The 23,044-nt window shown below is 36.2% G+C and overlaps 1 protein-coding gene across 1 annotated transcript; it reads right to left on the bottom strand.

Annotated features, from left to right (window-relative positions):
• Nucleotides 1-1,761: 1,761 nt before the first annotated feature.
• LOC100378517 (uncharacterized) lies at nucleotides 1,762-20,224 on the bottom strand. Its single transcript, XM_006816115.3, has 7 exons — nucleotides 19,845-20,224; nucleotides 18,505-18,644; nucleotides 14,258-14,529; nucleotides 3,755-4,040; nucleotides 2,928-3,172; nucleotides 2,667-2,784; nucleotides 1,762-2,566 (listed from the first exon to the last, which is right to left on the bottom strand). The coding sequence occupies exons 1-7, from the start codon at nucleotides 20,222-20,224 to the stop codon at nucleotides 2,238-2,240; spliced, it is 1,770 nt and encodes a 589-aa protein (XP_006816178.2). The 3' UTR covers nucleotides 1,762-2,237.
• Nucleotides 20,225-23,044: the final 2,820 nt, after the last annotated feature.

A 23,044-nucleotide genomic window follows, 5' to 3' on the forward strand; every position in this document is an offset into this window, starting at 1 on the left:
GTACCATAGATATAAATACAATGTTGTGTTCCGTAACAAATATAAGATAAGTTATTGAAATTATGTGGTAACAAGTATTTAATACTAAAATCATCATCAAATAAAGTTGTCCATGGCAAATAACAAAGAATTTCAATTTGAAATCAGACAATTTTGTAAGAACATCCGTCGCTGACCGATTGTGAACTTGAAAGCATTTCAAACGAGTTTGCCATTATCGAAAACGTATGACCCATACAATAATCATAAAGGACACGATTTGTGCTCAATTCTCATTTTTGAGCGTTTAAAACGTTCAAATATACGTATTTTAGGCATGACCTAAAATATATTTATTATATCACATATTATACATACACTGTATATCGTACAAAACATTACACAGTTTAAATTTATATACACGAAACACCACCATAAAAATAACACCAATGTATTCAGCATTATGCCCATTGGTGGCGCTATACTGTGCAGGTCCATATATTCGTATGGAACATCACACTCGTGTCAAAATATATACTTACAGTATTGAAAATTATTTTCTTGGGTTATAATTCGACGTATATTAGAAGCAAACATACGATTTCGCTGTGTCGTGATAATGCAAGGCATTCTAGTAACTAAACGCTTAAGTAGAAAGGCCCTCAATGGATGAGAGCATTTAGTATTAAATTAGACTAAATGTCAACGATGTCAGTTGTCGGGTTAATACGCAGCTGCTTGACATTCAGCTTCAGAACCTGACCCTGGTTGCACAAAAATCCGAACAACTTCCATATTCCCCGATTGAAGTATCGTTAATACTGTAGTGTACCAACAACTCATCATTTGAAAAAGCTTCGCGATATTAACAATGAATTAAAGATGACGGCGAATATTGGACCTGGTTGACGTCAGTGCATTGAATGCTACGTAATAATATAATATAATATAATTTAATCTAATTTATACAAATAATATAATCTGTTTATGATCAGCAATTTGCGTATCTGATAGCAAGTGACATGCGAGCATAGTTGTCTATGTTTCTGGTCATGTAACTAAATCCATTAAATTGAGTCATCGTTTATTAATACGTGTACCTGTCAGCTTGAATACACGCCACAGTCGTGTTCTAATTTCGGTGTATTTTACACGCGTTGTGTACGTCGCGTAACAACTGTGACACTTCAACTCTTTAATAAAATAATTTCTATAATTTAGTATTTTAAAAGTTTTTTTTTCAAAAGTCCTGTAAATCAGTGAGAAGTTATGACCATTTGGTCCATTGTGAAATTATAACAAAATACATAGAACTATGCAAATGATGTTTCAAAAGGTTAAAGGGCGGTGGACGTCTCGCCACGCATGCGCAAAATATGAGTCTCTTATTAACTAAGATGGTTACTTGGACCGTTGCGTAGAGCAATGAGTAGAAACTGAAACGTTACCAAGCTTTACCTACTAAGTAATTTCCTTGCTGATTGAAAAGTATCGAAGGAGTCATCGCTGGTACTTAGTGCACGGTGCTCCCAAATCAAAACTCATACTCGTGATTTCCATTAGAAGAGCGCATTGGATTGTGGGAAAATCAATGTTTATCAACACAAATGGCGCACATGCGCGGCGCAAAGATCACCACCCTTTAAATATGGCGCCATACGTACAGCAATAAGGAAGGTCGAAGACCCTGCCATGCATAGACGCGAGCCATGATACAATAACGAACCTTTACAACAAAAGAAACATCATTGCATTGCATTGTCAACATATAAGACATGCATGTAATAGTCAAAACTGTAATATTATCACAAATTGTCTGGAAGTAATTACATTATTTCTCAACGAGTTGCGGCAATTAAATCACACTAACACCCCCATTGTATGTTGCTGTTGCTTAAATACAATGGATTAACTTGTAATTATATCAAAGCAAGTTTGCGTACGATATTTAAAATTAACATAAGATATTCGTAAAGTAGATCACGTAAATATAATAATCTCAATATACCATGCCGCAGTTACTATATATGCTGCGTATACACATTCATTTCGTCAAAAAGGATTTCAGTTATTTTCTTGGCAAAACATAAAACTGTTGCGCAAAAAAGGACAGAGTGCAGATAAAAGTCCAGGGCATATAACTGTACGCGACAATGCGATAAAGGAAACTGTTGTTTTTCCTGTGTAACGTCCCTGAATTAGAATTCATTATTGCACAACTGCACAGACTCAATAAATATTCAATTTCATGTCAAAAGCTACTCCTTCAAAGTGTACCACTGCGCAACAGGCTTTCTTGGAGATCGAAGCATTTCCATCCAATGGTCCTGTGCCACTATTGAAACACCGTTGCCGATGATAACTTGGCCTATTACCTCACTCTGTTTTCCGGAACATTCCGAGTCACTATCCGGAAAATACCGATTACAGACGGAGATAATGAATCGAACTTTGTCCATTTCTTCCAGTGGTACATCAAAAGGTAGGGCTTCGTTAAAGATCGGATTTCGTTCGTTCTTACATACAACTGTCTTCTTCCGCTTGACTTTCTTCCCTCTATGTATTAACGTCACTTTAACGTACGGATCTGCATTGATAAAATAAAATTATTGTATCTTATTCTATTTTATTCTATTGTTTGTATTATGCTTTGCTGTATAGCATTGTAATGCATTGTAATAACATACCACAGTTCTCGGTTGTAGAAATATGGGGCTGGAGATTCTTGGCTTTCATCACAACTATTGAAAGACGTTCAGATGTCGGAAGATAACTGAGCGACAACAACATCTCACCACGATATTCCTGTAGGAAGATGGAAAGAATAATGTCAATTTCCAATGTATTAATTCTAAATAGGAATGTACCATTATATACGTATCTAAACACTTGAGATTAGTAACAAAAATGAGTAGCGTAACGTCTAGCGCCCTCGTACGTTCAATTACCTGTATACTTTCATTGAAGTCCATCCACAACACTTGTTCTTTGGAGAGTTCCATACCAGCTAACGGAAGTACCACTTCGCCTATTACATCGTGCCGTGAGTATTTGTCGAAGTCACAGGCTATGAATTTAACAGTATAGTAATCTTGGTCCTCTATCGGTATAGCTACTTCGAATTTCTCGTCGAACACGGGGTCCAGTGTTTTTCTGAGGACTTTGCTCTGGAAGTCATATTCAGTTGTGCGATCTGCAAGAAAAGTGCATGCATAAGGTTCAGCAAGACTGGTCTTTAGGAATAATATTGGGCAAGTGGCTATCAGTGAAAACCAATAGATTTTGCTAGTTAACGCGGTTTGAGCAATCGTTTACTTGTCTGCCAAAAACTGTTTGGGAAAATTCCGCCTTATTCGCCAACCACAAATAAGACGACTTACTTTGTCGTATTTTTAAATTGGGAACAGATCGCCCGCCTTAAAAACTACACACTTATTGTAAAATACTTTATTTTTGCTTGGAATTAATTTTCGCTGAAGAAGTCTTGCAGTGAAAAATAAAAATCCAGCGAATATACCTTTTTTCCCTGTATTTTACATTCAACTCGTCAAAAATCAGTGACCTAAACTTCAAACAAAACACCCAAAAAGTCTTTTCTGCGATAATTAATTCCAACTAAAATAAAGTATTCTACAGCATTTATAACAAGTGATCAAAATAGACCAAGAACATAACAGAGAACTGAACTGAGGATAGAACATAACAAACTAAGAAGAACAAACACTGAAATGTATAAATAAGAGAATAGAACAGAAAATATTTTGAATAGCCTTACCCCCATGCAAGTTTTCTCGTATTATTTTTATCCTGACATACGGGTCGCTTGTTCCACTGAACTCTTTAGGTGGCAGATCTTTCACTTGGAATAACATAATGAGTAAATGTCCCGTGTGTTGGTCGTGGCATAATGAGAACTGCACTGTTCCTCGGTGTACTCTTTCAGAGGATCCGTTCGAGAAAGCTGGATTCATCCCATGCGAGAGATCGGGTGCATTGTGATACTGCTGTGTCTTGAGACCACTACCATATTTACCGGTGCCATTGACTTTCTGGACGTTGAACTGAAATGACAAAACCAGCAAATATATGTACCACGGGCATATGAAAAAAGATACATGACAGTACATGATACGTTTATTCACTATAACCAATTGTAGAGTAGAAAACGTCGATGACGGCACCTAAATTATTTACTACTTGCTGAAAAATGATATGTTATTAGTGATATATTGCGCAATACAGAGACGAAATGTAGAGCCATGTTAATAAACAGCAATATACTTTACCACGGAATCAGAATAAAAAAATACTGATTTTTTTCCGATAACAACCTATTAGAATAATAATATAATGTCATATAATGATACACATCGTGGGAAACATATATGTAATACTATATAAATGCAATCGAGGTCTGCAGCTGAGATGTCATTGTTTTACTTGTACATAGTCGATGACGCGATACGTGTATGTTGTGCATCTACGGCATCATTGCAGTTGTAATAGTAGGGTATGTAAAGCTATCTTTTCTGTGTACTGTTTTTTTGTTTTCACTGCACGTTTCCTCATGTTTGAATTTACAATGTACAAACAATCCAACAAATATTCCACCTCAAATGATAAACTGTGATCACAAAATACAAGGTAGAAAATGCGTTTCAAGAAAAACAATTGCCATGGTCACCGCGACAGATTTCTGCTGTAAGATGTAGAAAAACAAGCTTACAAATGAGGTATGATTTTCCCCTTTGCAAAAACAAGGCAATGTGCTCATGGAACTGATTCCGTGCAGAGAATGTATTTAACAAAATCATTCACATTCACCTTTTTTTTTCTTAAATATCAGGCGTCTATAAAGATTAATACATTCAATTTGATATAACTGTCTGGTCTATTGTATAACATATATAAATAACTGCATAGTGGCATTGTTACATACGTGTCATGCCTACAATTTTGACCGGGAGATTTGCTGCGACAATATGGCAGCATATGCACTGAACAAATTGAGACAAGACCATGTAGCTCATCGTGTGATACAAAAAGCAGACATTTTATCGTGTAAGCAAGTTTAACAATGTTGATTCCCGATACTTGTTACATTTGACGCCCAGCCTTAGAAATTGTCCAACCAATGTTCTGCGACGATTCAATGGATTCATCATACTCGTGGGATGATGGACTGTTAGTCTGAGAGTAGACGTGTTTGTAGATATTGTAGATTATTGGTGAATAATCAGTGGCCGAAATAAAATCTGGACTTCCAAAATAGAGTCTTTTAATTGCACATATGACGAATGGTTAATCTCTAAAGTATCATGTGTCCTCACCCATAGGGTCATACTATTACAACTATAGTACTCCGTGCATGCCGCGTTCTATTAACTATCATGGAAGTTGAACCGAGTAATGAAATATATTGCTTTGTACGATTCCACTGATTGGGTTCAAACTTTTGCAAGACCCTAAATTACTACATGCGGCGGTACAATTACAATCAGTAAGACAATCTCGACGTTTTTGACTACCGTAAAGAAAAATGTATCTGATGGTGTAAAGACCTGTCTGACATTTGTAATTACATTTGTACAGTCATTTGCATACATACGACCACTCATCAGTTATAACTGAATCCTAATAGGATCTACGTACAAAAAAGAATCAAATCCTTATAGACATATTTCAGAATATCAATTAAATAACTCAAGCGTGTAATTAATGTGCCTGTATTATGTGTATATATGAAATCTACTAGTGGACTTGAACATGTCCCCGATGGTAATCATATCTGGCTAGGCAGTACTGATCCACGAATACTCGGTTTTATGTGCTAGAAATTGTCTATTACATCAGTTATTCAGCTTGTGTGTGTTCTTTCAGCCAATATGAGTCCGCGTTTATTACTCGATATTTCGGGCAGTGTTTTTTTAAAAGGTCAGTATGGCGTGGATTACTTTATAACGAAATGTATTCAATATGCACACCGATATTATCATTATTAACGATTGCCCGATTGCCCCGCCCCCTAAATACAATTCCGTGTGTTTAATCATTTGGAGGAAAAAGAAACCTTTTATAAACTCTAAATATATACAACAACTTGAAGCCCTAGTTTATTGAACGAGCTGGACAATGTATATCCCATGAGGTGGAGATATTTTTGTGAAGGTGTGAACAATTTTGAATTTTCGCTAATTCGAGAGTTGATGAGAAGAATGTACTTCCTTGACATGATCGATGTGATTCGAACCCAAAAGTCAAGTCAAGTTTAGACAAATTCGGCGACATTCTACTCCAACGGCGTCAGCACGTAGGACGAATCATGTGAATACAACACGATAGTCGCCATGTAACATTTGACGGTTGCTTGCCGGGTCCTTGTTACAACTGTCCGAAGACAATATTTGAAATATCTTTCAAATCTGTGAGAGAAATCTTAAAAGATGATTCAGTATTTGCCATATACGACCTCTGTTTGGCGGGAATATTAGATTAAAGTCTAATATCGCCAAACACGTGGACAATTATCCCCTCAGTGTACGGGTAACTATGGAAACCAGTGTTCAGCAGAACTGTTTCCCAGGATGTAACCTCCTATTGAATTTCCTGGCTAGTTCATCTAGTTGATAACTAGGAGACACAGTATCAAATTACCGCTGTATTATTTTGAAAGATTATCTTGGAGAAACATTTTTCGAGAGTTGAATAGAAGAATGTACTTCCTTGACTAATGAACATGATCGATGTGGTTCGAACCCAAAATTCAAGTCAAGTTTAGACAAATTAGGCGACATTCTACTCCAATGGCGTCAGCACGTAGAACGAACATTGTGAACACAACATGATAGCCGCCGAATTGTTAACGAATTTTAACATTCAAATGCAGAATATTGAAAGTCAAAGTAAAGAAAGAGACAGCCAAAGCGATTACTATAATTAGCAGAACAATATTATCATTACAGATGCAGAAACCACAGCGATAATTCACCTGACTCGATCGGGTCACTGACTAGATCACGTAGGCAGGTGACTACAAAATATAAAACATATTCCTTTCAATAAAAACGTTGAAAACAGAATAAATATTTTTTTTGTACTGTAACAGCACCGCTGAGTTCACCGGTGAATACAAATCTTCATATAACCCTCAGTTGAAGGTAATAACTTATTTAGCAAATGACAAATCAGTCAATCAACTTTGTTGTGTTTATATAAATTTAGCTGTATGAGACCATGCCATTAGTTTTGTTTACGGCAAAATGTAGCTAGGTAATAACACAGTTATTGTCTCTAGCTTATTGGCCCCATGCGAAGTCAATATCTGTGTAATATTGACGCTTGTATAATGATCAAAATATGTACGATCCATAATATTGATTATTAAATGAAAAGACAAAACTCATTTTTAACATACAATTATAGCAAAATGCTGCACCACAAACCGTTCAGAGACATATAAATTTGACTTGCCACTCTACTCACGAATTGAGTTATCGTATTATGGTAGCATATAACAAGCACATAGACATTAATACAATAAAATAAATGCAGTAAGCGTTCATGATATGCACACTTCATTTAAATCAAATTGTAGACACTGTTCATATATTCACTAAGTGTAACGTGTTTTATCATAAAACGAAATAACGACATGAGGAATTGGGGCTAATTTGGCTGGGTATCATTTATGTCAATTCCAACATGATTCATGGCGGCAGGAGATTGTATTATACCGAGTCGACATTCAATCCGATTTACCAGCGACTTTCAGCAGTAATTCCCAATAGGCTAAATCAAAGACTTGTGACGGAAGATAACAGTGCTAACATGATAGGAAACAAATCTACCGAGAGTATGAGTAATCGGTAGTTTATGTATTATACATATAAACTGTTTCAGTCTTTTATATGATTTCTAAAGATATAGGCACATAACGGCCTTTTTATGTTGCTTGCAATGCAAAGGAAATTCAATTGATGACATATACGTGGAGAATGAAGTTAATATTAAAGATAATGGAATGGTGATGACTGTGTCATACTGTGCTGTTCCTGTGATCTATGCAAAATACGTTCTTTCAATACAAATATGTATGAGCTACGGATGTACTGAACATTTGTGCTTGGCGAGGAGAGGGGCTTTTTACAGTCATATTTCTAGTCATAACTGATATGTTATTCATATTTCGAGCGTGGGCAAAAACAGTACAAATCTGGTAATATATGAACTATTTTATAATGCAAGGGTAAGTCATGCTATATATGGATGTCTAGACATGGCTGAAAAATATAAATGCCACCTTATTATCGGCAAAAAAAACATTGTAATATCGCAGTATCGATTCCTTCAAAGCTATCTGGTTTCGTGAGATACACTTGGGGTATGCACATGCGGGAATTACTCATAAGTAAAGGTAAATCTATCCCGTGGTATTGACAACTCACGTGATACGTGTCTAACGCGTTATTCTCATGACCGACGACATACATTTAGCATGGAGTATGGTGTCTTACGAACGGCTTTGTAAGGTTAATTCTATTTCATTTCAAGGCACGTTCAGGCAATCTCGGTTTAATGCTGTATGTGCCACGGGAAAAAAAATCGTGGACTGTGTTTACAATGCCTATGTGAGAGCTAGTAATGTTAGCGTGGTGCAAAAAATACCTTAATCGAATAGAAAGTATATTTTTTCAGCCATTATATTGTCATGTACTTTTCCTATTATTTCTTTGTTTTGTTTTTTATTAAATGGGCAGAATGTTAAAATAGCAATAGATAATGATCAATTGTTCATTATAAAGGTATAAAAGCGGTTATGAAGCTAACTAACAATGAGAATATGTACTAGAAAACACAAAATGCAATTAGAACGTGAGGAAATATGGACGCTTAAATGAATACATTTCAATAATCGCTCCACTTGAACCACTACGGCCAGATGAGTTATTCGATTTGTTTTTTAATTAGCTCGGTAGTGCTATACTGTGTAGTAATTTTGACATAAATAACGCTGTTATGGATGTTTATATTATTTGAACTCAGTGTGTGAATAAATCACAGCTACTGTTATTTTCGCTGCTTGCACACACATATATTTAATATATTCTTAATGAAGAGAAAGTAGCTTATACAGAATACAGAAACATTGAACAGCCAACCTGCATATGATCTGGTTGCATAGTAATCTTGCTGATACTACCACTAATCGTGTGCAGTGCATCATATTGATCTTGTTAACAGTATAACATCATCAAATATTACTAATAACAGTAATTATTATTCCGCTCTAACTAAATGACGTCTAGTGTTGCTATAGATCGTTGTTCATTGCCATTTGCTGGGCAACTGGTTGTATCGTTCCAATTAAATCGTTACACTACGCTGACAAAATGGCTATGTTATCACGATTGCTAACATAAACCCATATTGTTATACATAGGTGAATTAACACACACACTTTTGAGAACACTTTTGCAAAGACGATGAATATGTGACGCGATCTTTTTGTATAAGGTGTATTTTAAAATTGACTTAAAGTGAAAAGGTTAGCTATTTTTATTAAGTTTCGAGAACACTCGCGCATCTGCCATGAAATATCTTTCAAATCTGTGAGAGAAATGAATATCTTAAAGGTTGACGCAACATTTGCCATATTTTTACGATCTATGTTTGGCGGGAATATTAGATTAAACTCTAATATCGCCAAACACGTGGACAATTATCTCCTCAGTGTACGGGTAACTATGGAAACCAGTGTTCAGCAGAATTGTTTCCCAGGATGTAACCTCCTATTGCATTTCCACGCTAGTTCATCTAGTTGATAACTAGGAGACACAGTATCAAATTACCACTGTATTATTTTGAAAGCTTGTCTTGGAGAAATAATTTACATTGGAGAATGTCTAAATGTCAGAAGTCATCTGCAAATACGAGATCGAGCGGTCTACAGTTTTCATTACTTGATATATGCCAATGTTGTGTGATAATATGGCTTCAACTTTATCGTTTTCAAGATCTTTACAACATTTGACATTTACATTTACACGTCCTTAACCGCAATGGATTGCGATTTCACTAACTTGTTGCTACAAATTTCGTACAATTACCATGAAAAGACAAGTACGGCACTCCGCAAAGATATAATAATAATAATATTGACACACTACCTGTAAAGCTGTTCGCAGAATCTGGTAATTGGACAGTATGAAATTTTAGCGAGAGTTCACAATATCTATTTTTCTACATAGATAACTGAGGCGGAATACAAATCACGAGTAAGTCCAGTCATAAATAATATGCAAAGGGTAATAACTCAAAATATTCTAAACTGAATTTCATCGATAATAAATGTACTATAGACTGGAAGGTTTTAGTGTCTCGCGATATATTTGTCAAATTTGTCTGAGTCATAAAATCAGGTATTTTATTCAACCTTGTTCGCAGCGAGACAATATTTTAATCATTAATATAGTGCTCATATTACCTATATTCGAAATAATCAATCAATTGTATATAGTAAGGTCGTCGCTGATAAGCTACTGGTGGGGGTTTTAAATACACCGAAAAGCGTTCTAGGTTCTGTGCCTAGTGAGATGTTCGCATACAAAGTGTATATGCACGCAAAAACACCACATTTACCTGGCGGGTGGCTTACAGTTAACCACACGAATCGTTTGGCAGTGAATGGTTTTGATAACATCATTTTTTTTTTCGGGTGGGTTCAATGTGGCCGTAAACATTTATTTTATTACCACTTGTACGCAAGCTGACTATGACTACTTTGTCAGCGTGTTTTAGTGTCGAACCATGCGCGCGTGTATGATCCATGGCGTTATACGCACGACACTAGCCGGCAAACCAGTCCGGTTTGGAGTGTAAAAAAAGCTAAAACGGGCAATCAAACAACATAACAAATACTGGTGGGCTCGAACACTATCTCACATATAATGGAAAGCTCATCCAAAATTCCTATGTGTTAAAATTTAGCATGCATTTGCACGAAAACGAGGCACAGTAACGCATAGTGTTACTGTATTTGACAATAATTACAAAGAGTGACGTGTTATAGAAAAGCATTGACAATGCCAATGCATTAACACTGAATAGAATTGCACGGGCTCAGGTGGTAAGAATATTATTTCATAGCGAGTCATGTAATACCTCCTATACACTCGGGTAACAACTATTATGTGATCAATAGTAACATGACGCTAAGGTAAGCACGTTTTATATATGAAGCCGAGTTAATAGAGGTCACTCCAGTATAATTTACATTTGGTTTTCCACTAACCAATTAAGTTAAGTTATAAATAAACGTTTAATTATCGGGTTAAAGCATAAATAATATGTCTGTGAGTCACCCGCTAAAATTGCATGTACTGTATCAATAAATTATCGTAAGGATTCTGTATACATAGTTTTTATCACTGTTTTGTAGATATACAGTTTCGTGGCTGTCTTTATATAAAAAAAAACACAGGCGATATTTTTAAAGCGGGGGAGGCGTCACCGACGCATGCATCAAGTGGCCATAGCGTGTCATTGTTTACAAACAAGTGTCTACCCATGAGCCTTTGCGTTCTTAGCGTGTGCTGTTATCATCGCTTGGGACTCAATTCCCGCGCTTGCACAGGTGACAACACTCTCGCTTTAATAGCCAATGGAAAACAATGTTTATTGTTTAGGACATACGACAAAGCTAGTTATCTGCGGTCTAGATATGCAAATTAATATATACCGCTATATATAGCAATAGAAATATATATTTTATTCGCATTAAATATATGTATATATATATATTTACCAACCTATTCGACAACCTAACAAGACAACCTACTAATAATACCTAAAATACAACAAATAATTAATAAGACTATCTATAAAAAAAATCAGCAATGCAGACTAAATTTACTAAAACTACTAAATATATCTATATTAAAATCCTGTTTTGATACCTCATAAAAAAGACAATGCTCGTGGAAGGAAAGAATTCTTACGAATATTATTTCTAAAAGATGGGGTACGAAAAAGAAAATTATGTCTAAAATTACGCTGTGCATTGGCGTGTATACACTTGCGCAAAAAACCAAGATCTGCAACCCTTCTACGTGTGAATAATGGCGGTAATTTAAATAACTTACATAATTTCAAAGAAGAGTACTGTCAATTACATCTGTAACATAAGAAATGATAAAAAATGTAATATATGCATCGATAGCAGCGCGTGTTTTGTCCGCGTACTTTTGCATTCATCAAACATAAATGGGGCAGTTATCAAATGATTCACCATCGTTCTGGGTAGTATTATTTATTGTCGTATTCAACGGGGTTTGTTGTCTCTCTTTCAATTTGGATATCGATTTTGTTTAATACTTTCGAATATCTGGTCTATTTCCTTCCCTGAATTACAAATAATATATTTGGAATAGCTTATATCGGGAATCATCGAAGCCTCGTTCTGCGACTTTCTTGAGTTAACCTTACATTTTTCTGGGATGAGACTATAAAATCTATAGATTTTATTGGGTCCATTAGATCCATTTGTTCGAATTGTGGCTCATAAACTTTACCTGCAACAAAATTGACTTGCAGAACGATAATCTCAATACCTGAACTAATGCAAAGTACATTTTGCATCAACTGCCGCATCGGTGCCGTGGTGCCGTTATTCGTTGATGAACAACGTAATTGACATAGGTCCTTTCAATTTGGTTTCGAAGTGTACTCCACTTCCATATCGTAGTTACTTATGAGTGAAAGATTACAGCATACTGCATTGTGGGTAACGACTTGCACCGTAATACTCCTATAAATTCATATAAATTACAATCATGTATGTATCTATAAGTGGTCATTATTCAATTATATAACAAATTATAACAGTTCTTTTAAACATACATATATTCATAATTTTAAAGACAATAATAGTTTAAATGAATTTATTATATAATTAACAAGCGATAACAGCTATCAGTAACATCGCTATGCGCAAGAGATCAAACGTAGAAAGCCAGTGGCAAGTAAATGACTTCATTAACAACGAAAGCAAACATTCTTCTATTTCTGTCAATACGAAGATACTGTAATTTATTTTCGCTTTGTGTATTTAAAGAGGCCCGTGTACAGTCATACGGGCAATGTAAATTAAGACAGGGATATATCATGTGGATGAAAGCCGTGCGCTAACTAGACTTCTTAAACAACTAAGCACGTCTTACAAGCACTCACTGGAGATTTGCATTAATTATAAAAATCCGAAGAAAATGTCATAGTACTCCAATGAGGAAATTGGGTCAATAAATGCAGGTATATCACAATTGGCCTCGTGTAATTGTATATGAAGTATAATTATATTAAATATAATTATTGCCATACAATTACAATTATTCTGTAAATGTATTTTGAGCAGAGATAATTCAGCGACGGGGATGGGGAAATTGTGCAAATTACTGTTTTCCACTTGCAGTAACGTTTAAATATTGTTTTCTGTCGTTTTCTATGTAGATGGGTAGCTTATTTTTTTCAAATCAACCGTTCCTAGAGTTACTGCCGATCAACTTTTTATTATTAATAAACCGGTTAAAAGAAAGATTGCATTTATAGCTTTATGTTTTGGAGCTACCTATGTCGGCACGCGTTCTAAAAATATTATGTAGTCATGCGTTGACAGGATAATTATTTAAATACACTGGTTTGCTTTGCGCACTACCGCAGGTAATTTTTTTCTATAACCAAAAGTAACCTATGCTGACCTTGAGTACTTCTGATATTAAAAATATCTTTCATTTAATTTCATGATAAAGATTTTTTTCGGGCACAACTATCTTCAATCGTTTTTTTAATGCAGTTACTCATTTAATGCTGTCACACTGCATATAAATAGAACGAGCAATTTCATTCAATCCATAGAAGGTGTTTTTTCAATGCTGTAGCAGACGACATTCTCATGATTATTTTTTTTAATTTAAAAAAAAAAACGTTTTTGGATTTCGATTAAGCCTACTTAACACGCAAATGCAATACAATAGGCATTGTAACATATTATTATCTCCGTATGTTGGGTTCATTTTTTTCCAAAACCGCTCAGTTATTCAGCAAGCAATTTCACCTCATTCATTCATTCATTCATTCACTCACTCACTCACTCACTCACTCGAAATAACGTGCGTAATATTATTTCTCATACTATCTTAATTACACTAAAATATATAAAACATTTATCCAATTACTGAATGCAGACAAATATTTTGGCGGGAAACACGGTAATAAACAAACATACCTGTAGGCTGCTGTACGTGTCGTTCGGACTGGCAAGATTACTTGCTGATGTACTGGCTGATGTGGAAGTCGAATGCCCTGGTGACAAAAGATTTCCTTCAGACTCGGTTTCTGAGTAATTACACTCAGCACGGGCGCCTTTAAGTGTAAAGCTCATGGATTCCGGTGATATTTGGTGAGTCGCTTTACCGCTTCGCGTGGAACCCATCGACTTGGTGACATTTGGCCCCTCGTAAGTAGTGTTCGGGAACGTCCTGCTTTTCGGCGGCGGAGCTAGACACGAAGAGAAAAACATTTTACAGCGGGAAATATTCGAATGTGCACAATATACGTCAGTAAAGTTGCCACAGATCAATAATTCAGCTCAGTTTCCATGTAGAGTGGAATCAGTGCGTACCGACGAGAACTGATCGTACGACGAACCGCCATTAATATGCTAATGAGATGTAAGGTCAAATTACTACGTCTTAAACTAATACGCGTGAGGTAGTAGTACATTACAGTTCTTCGAAAAATGACAGGCATGCTTAATCCAACAATGTAGCGCATGCAATTCATTGAGAGTCAGCGTCACCCTGTAAAGACATGCTTAAATGAAACGGCAACAATTATGGAGTCATTTTCCTTATGTTGAACAACACGTCATTCCTGCCTCATTTTGATTTCTATACATTTACATGCAAATGAATCCCATCATAATACCCCAAGGCGAGGGGGGTGAATGAAAAAAAACCTCTCAATAAATACGCTCACTTGAATAAATTAGCATAAATTGTTGGCGATGTTCACCCGTGCATAAGAACGGCACTAATCAGTATAGTTCGATTACAGCGATAAGAATCTCGGCAGCGACACGTGACAGTGACAGAATAACACGCATTCAGTAATATCTCATCACGTTTGAGCGAATAAATGCCACGTACGTGTAAGAAATGATAGTAGGCGTGACCCGATTTTCAAAGGTCAGCGTCATTGAAGGAGGGTATTTTGATCGCCATTTTGAGGTATAGTACTGTCGGTACTATAGCAGGGTGTTGAGAAACTGGTGTGCCCATGGTAACACAGAAAACACAATGTTTGATAACGACAAACGCACACTTAATCGATTTTTTGGTAATGAAATGCGAGGTTTAATGTATTACTTCGTTTTATTTTTATTAACCAGGTAAACTCGTTCTTGCACGTCAATATTAACACGAAAAGCACCACCGTGTATTGTGCGAATAGAATGAGACACAGGTTCGAAGAGGCCACTTATATTGAAACATAAATTTTACAATGAAGATGGCGTTTGACTATACGCATAATAAATATTTTTAGTTATCTCTAATATTACATTTTATGAAACTTGTTGTCGTTGTTCAATATCTGTGAGCCTATTCTAGTTTTACTTGAGAATGCGTGTTTTGCATTTTTTCCACTCAAAATATACATACGCAAACCAAACAATAGTTTCAGACTTTCTGTTTGTTTTTTATCAACGGTTTGGCAAACTAGAGAAAACCGTGCCTATTTATACTGTGTGGCTTTGTTTATTTGCAATTAGTGTTCAAATTGGTGTGTTCAACATTTATGAAAAAATACCACAAGTTTTTAATCATGTTAGTATTACTTCTGTTCCTCCCCAACTCTGATGTGCTATGATATAGTTGTGATATATCGAAGCATTTATTAGAGAATTAGATTAATTGGTTACCTGTTCACCTGCAAAACCTGTATTCGTGAAGCAAACATACTAGCAGTTCCAAAATAAAAATAAAGTAAATAAGGAATTTGCATAAAAGATATTTCGGAACTAGCCCATATATATCCTAATATCGTGGTGAAAATCTTTATTTGTTTACAGTGGCTGCTTGAGAAAACTTTGAACAATTGCCGCGTTAATGTAATGAGTGAAAATCCAGCTAGCTCAATGAGCGTTTCGAGGAAAAAAATGAATCAAATTTTCAGCATTTAACTAAAAGCACCAGCATGCCTACTCTAGCTCAACTTGTTGTCATTATTTCTTTTTACATTGTTTGCTTTTCTAAAAGTAATTCCTCTTTGATACCATTGTTGAGCTAATACATGGCTGTGAAAAATGCCCGAAACAAAAATGACTGAATATCGCCAACGAATCCGTGTCTTATCCTTAGCTTTATTTTATTTGTATTCCCACAAATATTACATACTCTTATGAATTCAATTATTATCAGCGCGCCCTCAACTACTAAAATCGTGTTTACTTTCTGATGTTGGTCAGGTACGATTGTTTTTATGAGGAGTTGACACCTATACCCGGCCTTCCGATAACCCGTTTTCTCTGATCACAAAGTGAACACTCTTGGGGCTCATCCAAACGCAGAATTTATTTAATAAATATAGCATAATTTGGTGCCAACTCTTACTGAATCATCACCTCTGAGAGACGAATATACCGCGAGATTTGGACCAGCTTTAGTATACCTGACAGAGTGCGTATACAGAGTAAACTAGTCAAAATCCGACCGGTATACTCGCCTCTGTGAAGAGAAGGTTATTCTTATGATACTATACGAACCTAATATAAAAATTAATTCTGATACACAATATTTCATATCAAGGCTAAATGAAATATTTCCTTGAACTAGCATACATCGATTATAGATACATCAAGCGGTGGCGCAAATTCGCTCCCGTATTTCGGCGTTGTGTGGATTATTCATGTAGTTTCTTGTTAGTGGCAACGCCGATATATGTAAATTAACATAATTTTGTAAACAATTTCAAAAAATCGACATAATTTCGAAAACAAAACAAACAATCGACAGAATTTCGAAAACAATTTCGATTCTAATAAGCTACGGCGATCGTTTTTTTTTTAGTGTCATTAGCGTAATCCTGAAAACAAATTTTCCTCGTGTTTTCATTTTGCACCCGGGGTACCGGGGTTCGCAATTTGCTTCATTAAAAAAAATGAAGCGCTATGTCCGTAGTGCAAAATAATATTTTGGCCGATTTCAGTTTACATGGGTATCTTCCCCCATTGTGTGTTATGTACGTACATAGCTTGCATAATTAAAAACGCGATCTCGACCAATCAGAAACGATGCAATTGAAAGACTAGTATCTGTATTGCATACTGGGCGATGGGTGAACAATCGGTTGGTGATACAATATGGACGACAACACGTGATCTTTAGTCTTGTTATTTGATACCGCATATTGATAGATACATTGAACTAGATTTTATCACGAACTGAAAACTCCATCTTGTATATCCCACATTTGAGTTATCCTTCGATGACAAAAAATTGAATGCTATACTCTAATACACATGCGCAATGGTTGTTTTGGTACGTACAATTATAACACTGCACATGCGTATTAGTGGTTTCGTTTTTTTTTTTTTTTTCATCTGTCGAATACTGTTTTGCGCCCAGCAAACGCACCATTATTTGGTTATTATGCACAATATCCTATTTGGTCTACAGTATGGATTATCTAACAGCGATAATAAAAAAGAAATATGTTTTCGCCAGGTTTGCATCTTTAAATACCCCAAGTCCGAGAAAGCACGGACGGGTATAGCTTTTACACAAAGTAATTGTATCACAAATAACATAGAGCAGTGTAAGCGCGTTTTTCATTTTAATATGAAATATATATATATATTAATTTAAGCTAAACAAATTCCCGCTCCCGGTAAAATAATAACATCGCGTAAATCTAATGGTAATATATATAAAATATATTTATTTATTTTTTTCAACAAATCTCGTCCCGACATTATATAACAGCACACTCCTTATGAAAATGAATTTAACTACTTGTTGTCAGTGGTCTGCGTGCTCTGCATAAGTACAGTTTGTATTGTTAAATTGTGGTAGTCGTCGCGCCACGCATGGGCGAGATATATGGGTCTCATATCAACAAAGATGGCGACTTTGACTGTTGAGCAGATCAACGAGTACGAACTGAGACGTTTCCAAGCTTCTATTAAGTAATTTTCAGGTGATTGGAAGGTATCGAAGGAGTTACCGGCGGTAATCAGTGCAATTCGCGCCCAGGTCAAGCTCATACTTGTGATTTCCATTTGAAGAGCGCATTGGATTGTGGGAAAATCAATGTTTATCAACACAAATGTCGCACATGCGCAGCGCGACGACCACCGCGCTTTAAAATGTTGTAGATTTGAATAGATTTTCTAAATTCGAAAATGCATATACAAACTCCGACGAACTATTTATTGCTATAGGGATCTGAACGCGTTATGATACGAATACTTACTAAGGTACTTGGCGAAGGGGCAGTATCGGTTGTAGCGTTTCACCACTTTGTATATTAAGCAAATGACGACAATAACCAAAAAAGTAGCACAGGCGGTGATAACGCCAAGTCGTTCACCATATGGTAAATCCATGGTATTCCTGTAAAAAAAACAATAACAAAAACATTATTCTCGGATCAACGTTTTTTCTTTCTCTGTGTGTACTGAGATTGTGATTCGAGTGCGGAGTGTGATTAAATCCCATTCCTAATGCTTCTCTGATTTTGTTTCCTATAACTTCAGTGAACATACGTCCAATATTCTGTTATATAGTAGTGTTTCGGTAACTATGGCAACGAGCACAATCGTGATCAAATCAAGGCATTTGTATGTTGAATGGTAAACGTATAGTTATGGTTTTAGCATCATCGAAACGGGGCATAAATTCTATCGGGAACAATGAATACATGTTTTGAGTGATAAGATGAAAAAAAAAGGGTTTATGCGTCTCGCAAATTAACAATTCGATCAGTGTCCATATACGCTATAAATCACGCATGCGTCGTTTAGAAGATTAATGTGATATGAAGTCAATAATAAAACGCCACAGGCGACCCGTTGAAATGAATTATTCATTTCTACACACTGCAGTGTGACCTTTGATCTTACGTACGTGAGTAACCAATGGAATAGTAATAAATTCCATAAATGATGTTGAGTCTAATTCCGGCGACTGGTTGCCATAGTAATGTGTTTAGATAATAGCGTCGTTTATTTTAGTAAGAAGTGCTCAATGATTTAGCAATTCGCTAGATATATTTAAATGATGTAATTTATTTCAAGCATAAAATTTATTATTCACGTTGTCACGAAGATTATGATGTTCATTGCAGGCGCCCGCTATGTGACTAAATTGGTTTATTTCGTTTTTACGCAAAAATTTTCTTGGCGGTTGAAGTAAATGATGACAATTTCATTTCACCTTAAATGTGTTTTTTTAAACTGGAAGGGTCGTCACTTGCGCGGGAATTGAGTCCCAAGCGATGATAACAACACACGCTAAAAACGCAAAGGCTCATGGGTAGACTCCCCCGCTTTAATATTATCATTACTACTATTACTATTTGACGTCACGTATTATAATCTATTGCAATTTGCATCAAGTCGTATTTGGAATTACGTTACAGGACAGAAATTACGTTCCCCGTGTGTGTGGAAGGGGGGGGGGTCCTGTAGGTTAGAAATATGCTAAAACTAAAATCCGCAACAAAAAATATATTCCCAGAAAGTTGTGCGGCTGTGAAACACCATTCAGTAATTATACTAAGTATATTACGTTGTGTTTGCACAGAGCAATTACAACAACACCACCCTTATAGCACCACTAAGCGGTAACACTGGGAACAAACTGAGATGAAACCACATACACGAAACTTGTAGACAAAATTCCAAAAAGATCGGACATACCAAATTAATTGGAAATCCACTTTGATACAACGTGACTTTTAAGTTGACAGTTTCGCTGCGACAACATGGTGTAAGCGCAGCTGATAACCAGCTGGGATTATCACTGGTTGCACACACTTCGATCGGTGATGGCGCCCTGCTACTGTTTCCCGGTGCACCGTGACTTTTTTTTATGACAATGATATCTTTTCTGACGATGAACCTACCCTTATGCACTTGTTTGCTTTGAGCCATTCTGAGCAGAGACGACGGAGTAATCATCCGTGACGCCATCTTGAATCACGCTCAACTCATGCGTGAACGACTAAATCCCAGCGTTGGCATTTCACGCTACAAGTTATATGGTTATGTCAATTCGGTTTTATTGAATCGACAAACAGCTCAGGTGGTTCTCTCGTCAGGTATTAACTGTTAAACACTATACTCCGGCACTAATTGAAACTTATACAGTTAGTAGCAATGCTGCATTATTTTGTATCCAAACAATCTCAGCAGAGTGGTAGCGTGTTATTAGTTTCTGCACAGAAACGATTCTATAACAAGAATCTGACCATTTTTCGTCTGATATCTTTTAAATAGAGAGTTCAAGCATTGTATACATGATCCCACGTCCCACAAATGGCGCGACGTGGTCTAATCTCGCACAATACAGGACCAAACCACGATATATTTAAATATAATTTCTTGGAGTTCTAACAGATCGTGAACGAGGGTGTATTCGGCCTCAACAAGAAATAGTGAATGTGCTCTAAATCTTTGAACAACTGGCACAGTCGGTTACATTAGTCATTCTAAGTTGATACCGCCATACGACGTTTGGTTGTTTACAAGAAGTATACCAATACTCAAATTAAAATAAACATGGCTAAGACACACGATTTTTTTCTGAATTAATATCATCGTTTCCATAGAAACGAGTTCAGGTACACCCACGTTCTATTTGCTCTCTGTCACATATTTGATATAATCTTCCTCACAGCAAAATGTCAACATTGTGTGTATAATGCTTTTGACACTTTCACTTTTTTTCCCTTGTTAGGCGCGACCATATAAAATTGAATTTTGGCTAATAGATCTCATATTTTGTCAATTACGTCAATCTATATACAGAAATAATCTTGTTATTTAGCAAACCTATCAGGATTCTAGCCGAGGTTTGCCTAATTGTATTTTATTTATCCCGCTGGCTTCGATAAGGAACAAGTACTAGTATTTATTTCCACGAAATATATGCTATGTGGCAGTAAATAATTCTAATACAACAACAATAACAATGTGAAGGTATTTTGTCTCTTGGAAAATGCGTTTTTTTAATAGTAAGAATAATTCAAGAGTGGTCATGATCGAAAATAAGAAAACAAGAGGAATCGAGTACAGAATGTTGACGTTAATTGTGTTGCTTCTTCGTACAAAATTATATTCGTAACAGCATTAAGCCTCCACCCAATCCTTCGCTGAAGTATGCAAGCATGGGTATCGACGAAACATCCGCTAAAACAGAATACAACATTTTTTCCATTCTGTCGTACGTGGCGCACTTCACCAGTAGAAAATTTGCAAACAAATTGCATACTAGGCGCAGGTTTCAGACTGACACCCTCGATGACGGTAGGCAAAACCTATTTTTAGGCCATAGATAAGGTTGTAACAGTGCTGATTTTTCAGAAGCAAGCTGCATGGTAACAGTAATGTAACAATCGTTGCACGAATTCACAATAATAATATGATAGAAAAAATTGATTTATTTTTCAATTCACTTTCAATCTTTAAAGCGGGGTGTCGTCACCTGCGCATGCGTCAGATGGCCATGTCATTGTTTACAAACAAGCGTCTACCCATGAGCCTTTGCGGTATTAGCGTGTGTTGTTATCGTCGCTTGGGACTCAATATCCCGCGCGTGGACAGGTGACGACCCTCCCTCTTTAAATGGTTAAAGCGACATATGTCGTTACACAGCTTACGATCGAATTCCGTATAAACAATGTGTTGTACTGGTTTTGGTTACGTCGCAGGGGAACTACAGACACGGCGCGACGCGGCGACTGTGGCATTTTCAATAATTGGAAAAATAATTATTAGAATACAATAAAGTAGAAAGCAATCACAGAACCAAAACATAACTTGCAAATCACTGCGCGGTTAACTTATAGAACTTATATTCAGGTTCGAAACGGGTCGCGCGTCTGTTGAATGCAAATGAGTATATTATACTGAGTACAAATGAGATGAAATCGACAACTGTTCGCGGAAGCCCATTACAAGGCGAAGCAATTCATCGTACAGTATCTTGTCACCATGTTACAGGCACCTGACATTTTACTTGTGTTTTATAATTCATAGTGTCTAATGAAATACTTGTGTTTCCCGTGGACAGGTGTCGACGTTTTATTGGCACGTCTTTATAATTGTCAATCATGTCACGTATGGTGGTAGATGTGTATATTATATCAGGTGAATGACCGCGCTATCAAGATAAAGATCGTTTGAAGGCGCCGTCAAAGACTTGACCTGATCGCATCGTTGTCAAAACATATATTCTGCTGAAATTCTAGTAGATAAAAATTTAGTTCAAGGCGTTTGCGTAGCGATGTAGATTGCATTTCGGCGTTCAAGCGTAAACAGCCACGTTAAGTTAGAAGCCGACTCAAAAATTAAAATAATGTATTGTATAATTGTATAAGGATGTTAAATTTGAAATAAAATGTTTGGATCACCACAGTATTTTTTTCGAGAAAGTAGTGCTTATATTCTGCCAATATTAGAACGCTTTTACAATTGGTTCATTGATTCATGGGCAAAGACATGGAGATCCAGTGGCATGGTGGCATAGGTTAAACAATATATACGAATGATAAGTATTATTTTTTGGAGCAAATTATTTATTTTTTTAAATCGAGCTCTTTAAATGTGATGAAAATGCTATTCTGCTATTAGCATTTTGTTCTCTGGAAATGTTCTCAAAGTATCAAATTTTGAATAATGTTTAGCCAATTTTCTTAAAGCGGGAGGGTCGTCACCTGCGCACGCGCGAGAATTGAGTCCCAAGCGACGATAACAACACACGCTAAACACGCAAAGGCTCATGGGTAGACG

Source organism: Saccoglossus kowalevskii, chromosome 12, assembly GCF_978046115.1.
Source record: "Saccoglossus kowalevskii chromosome 12, keSacKowa6.1, whole genome shotgun sequence".
NCBI classification, from domain to species: Eukaryota; Metazoa; Hemichordata; class Enteropneusta; family Harrimaniidae; genus Saccoglossus; species Saccoglossus kowalevskii.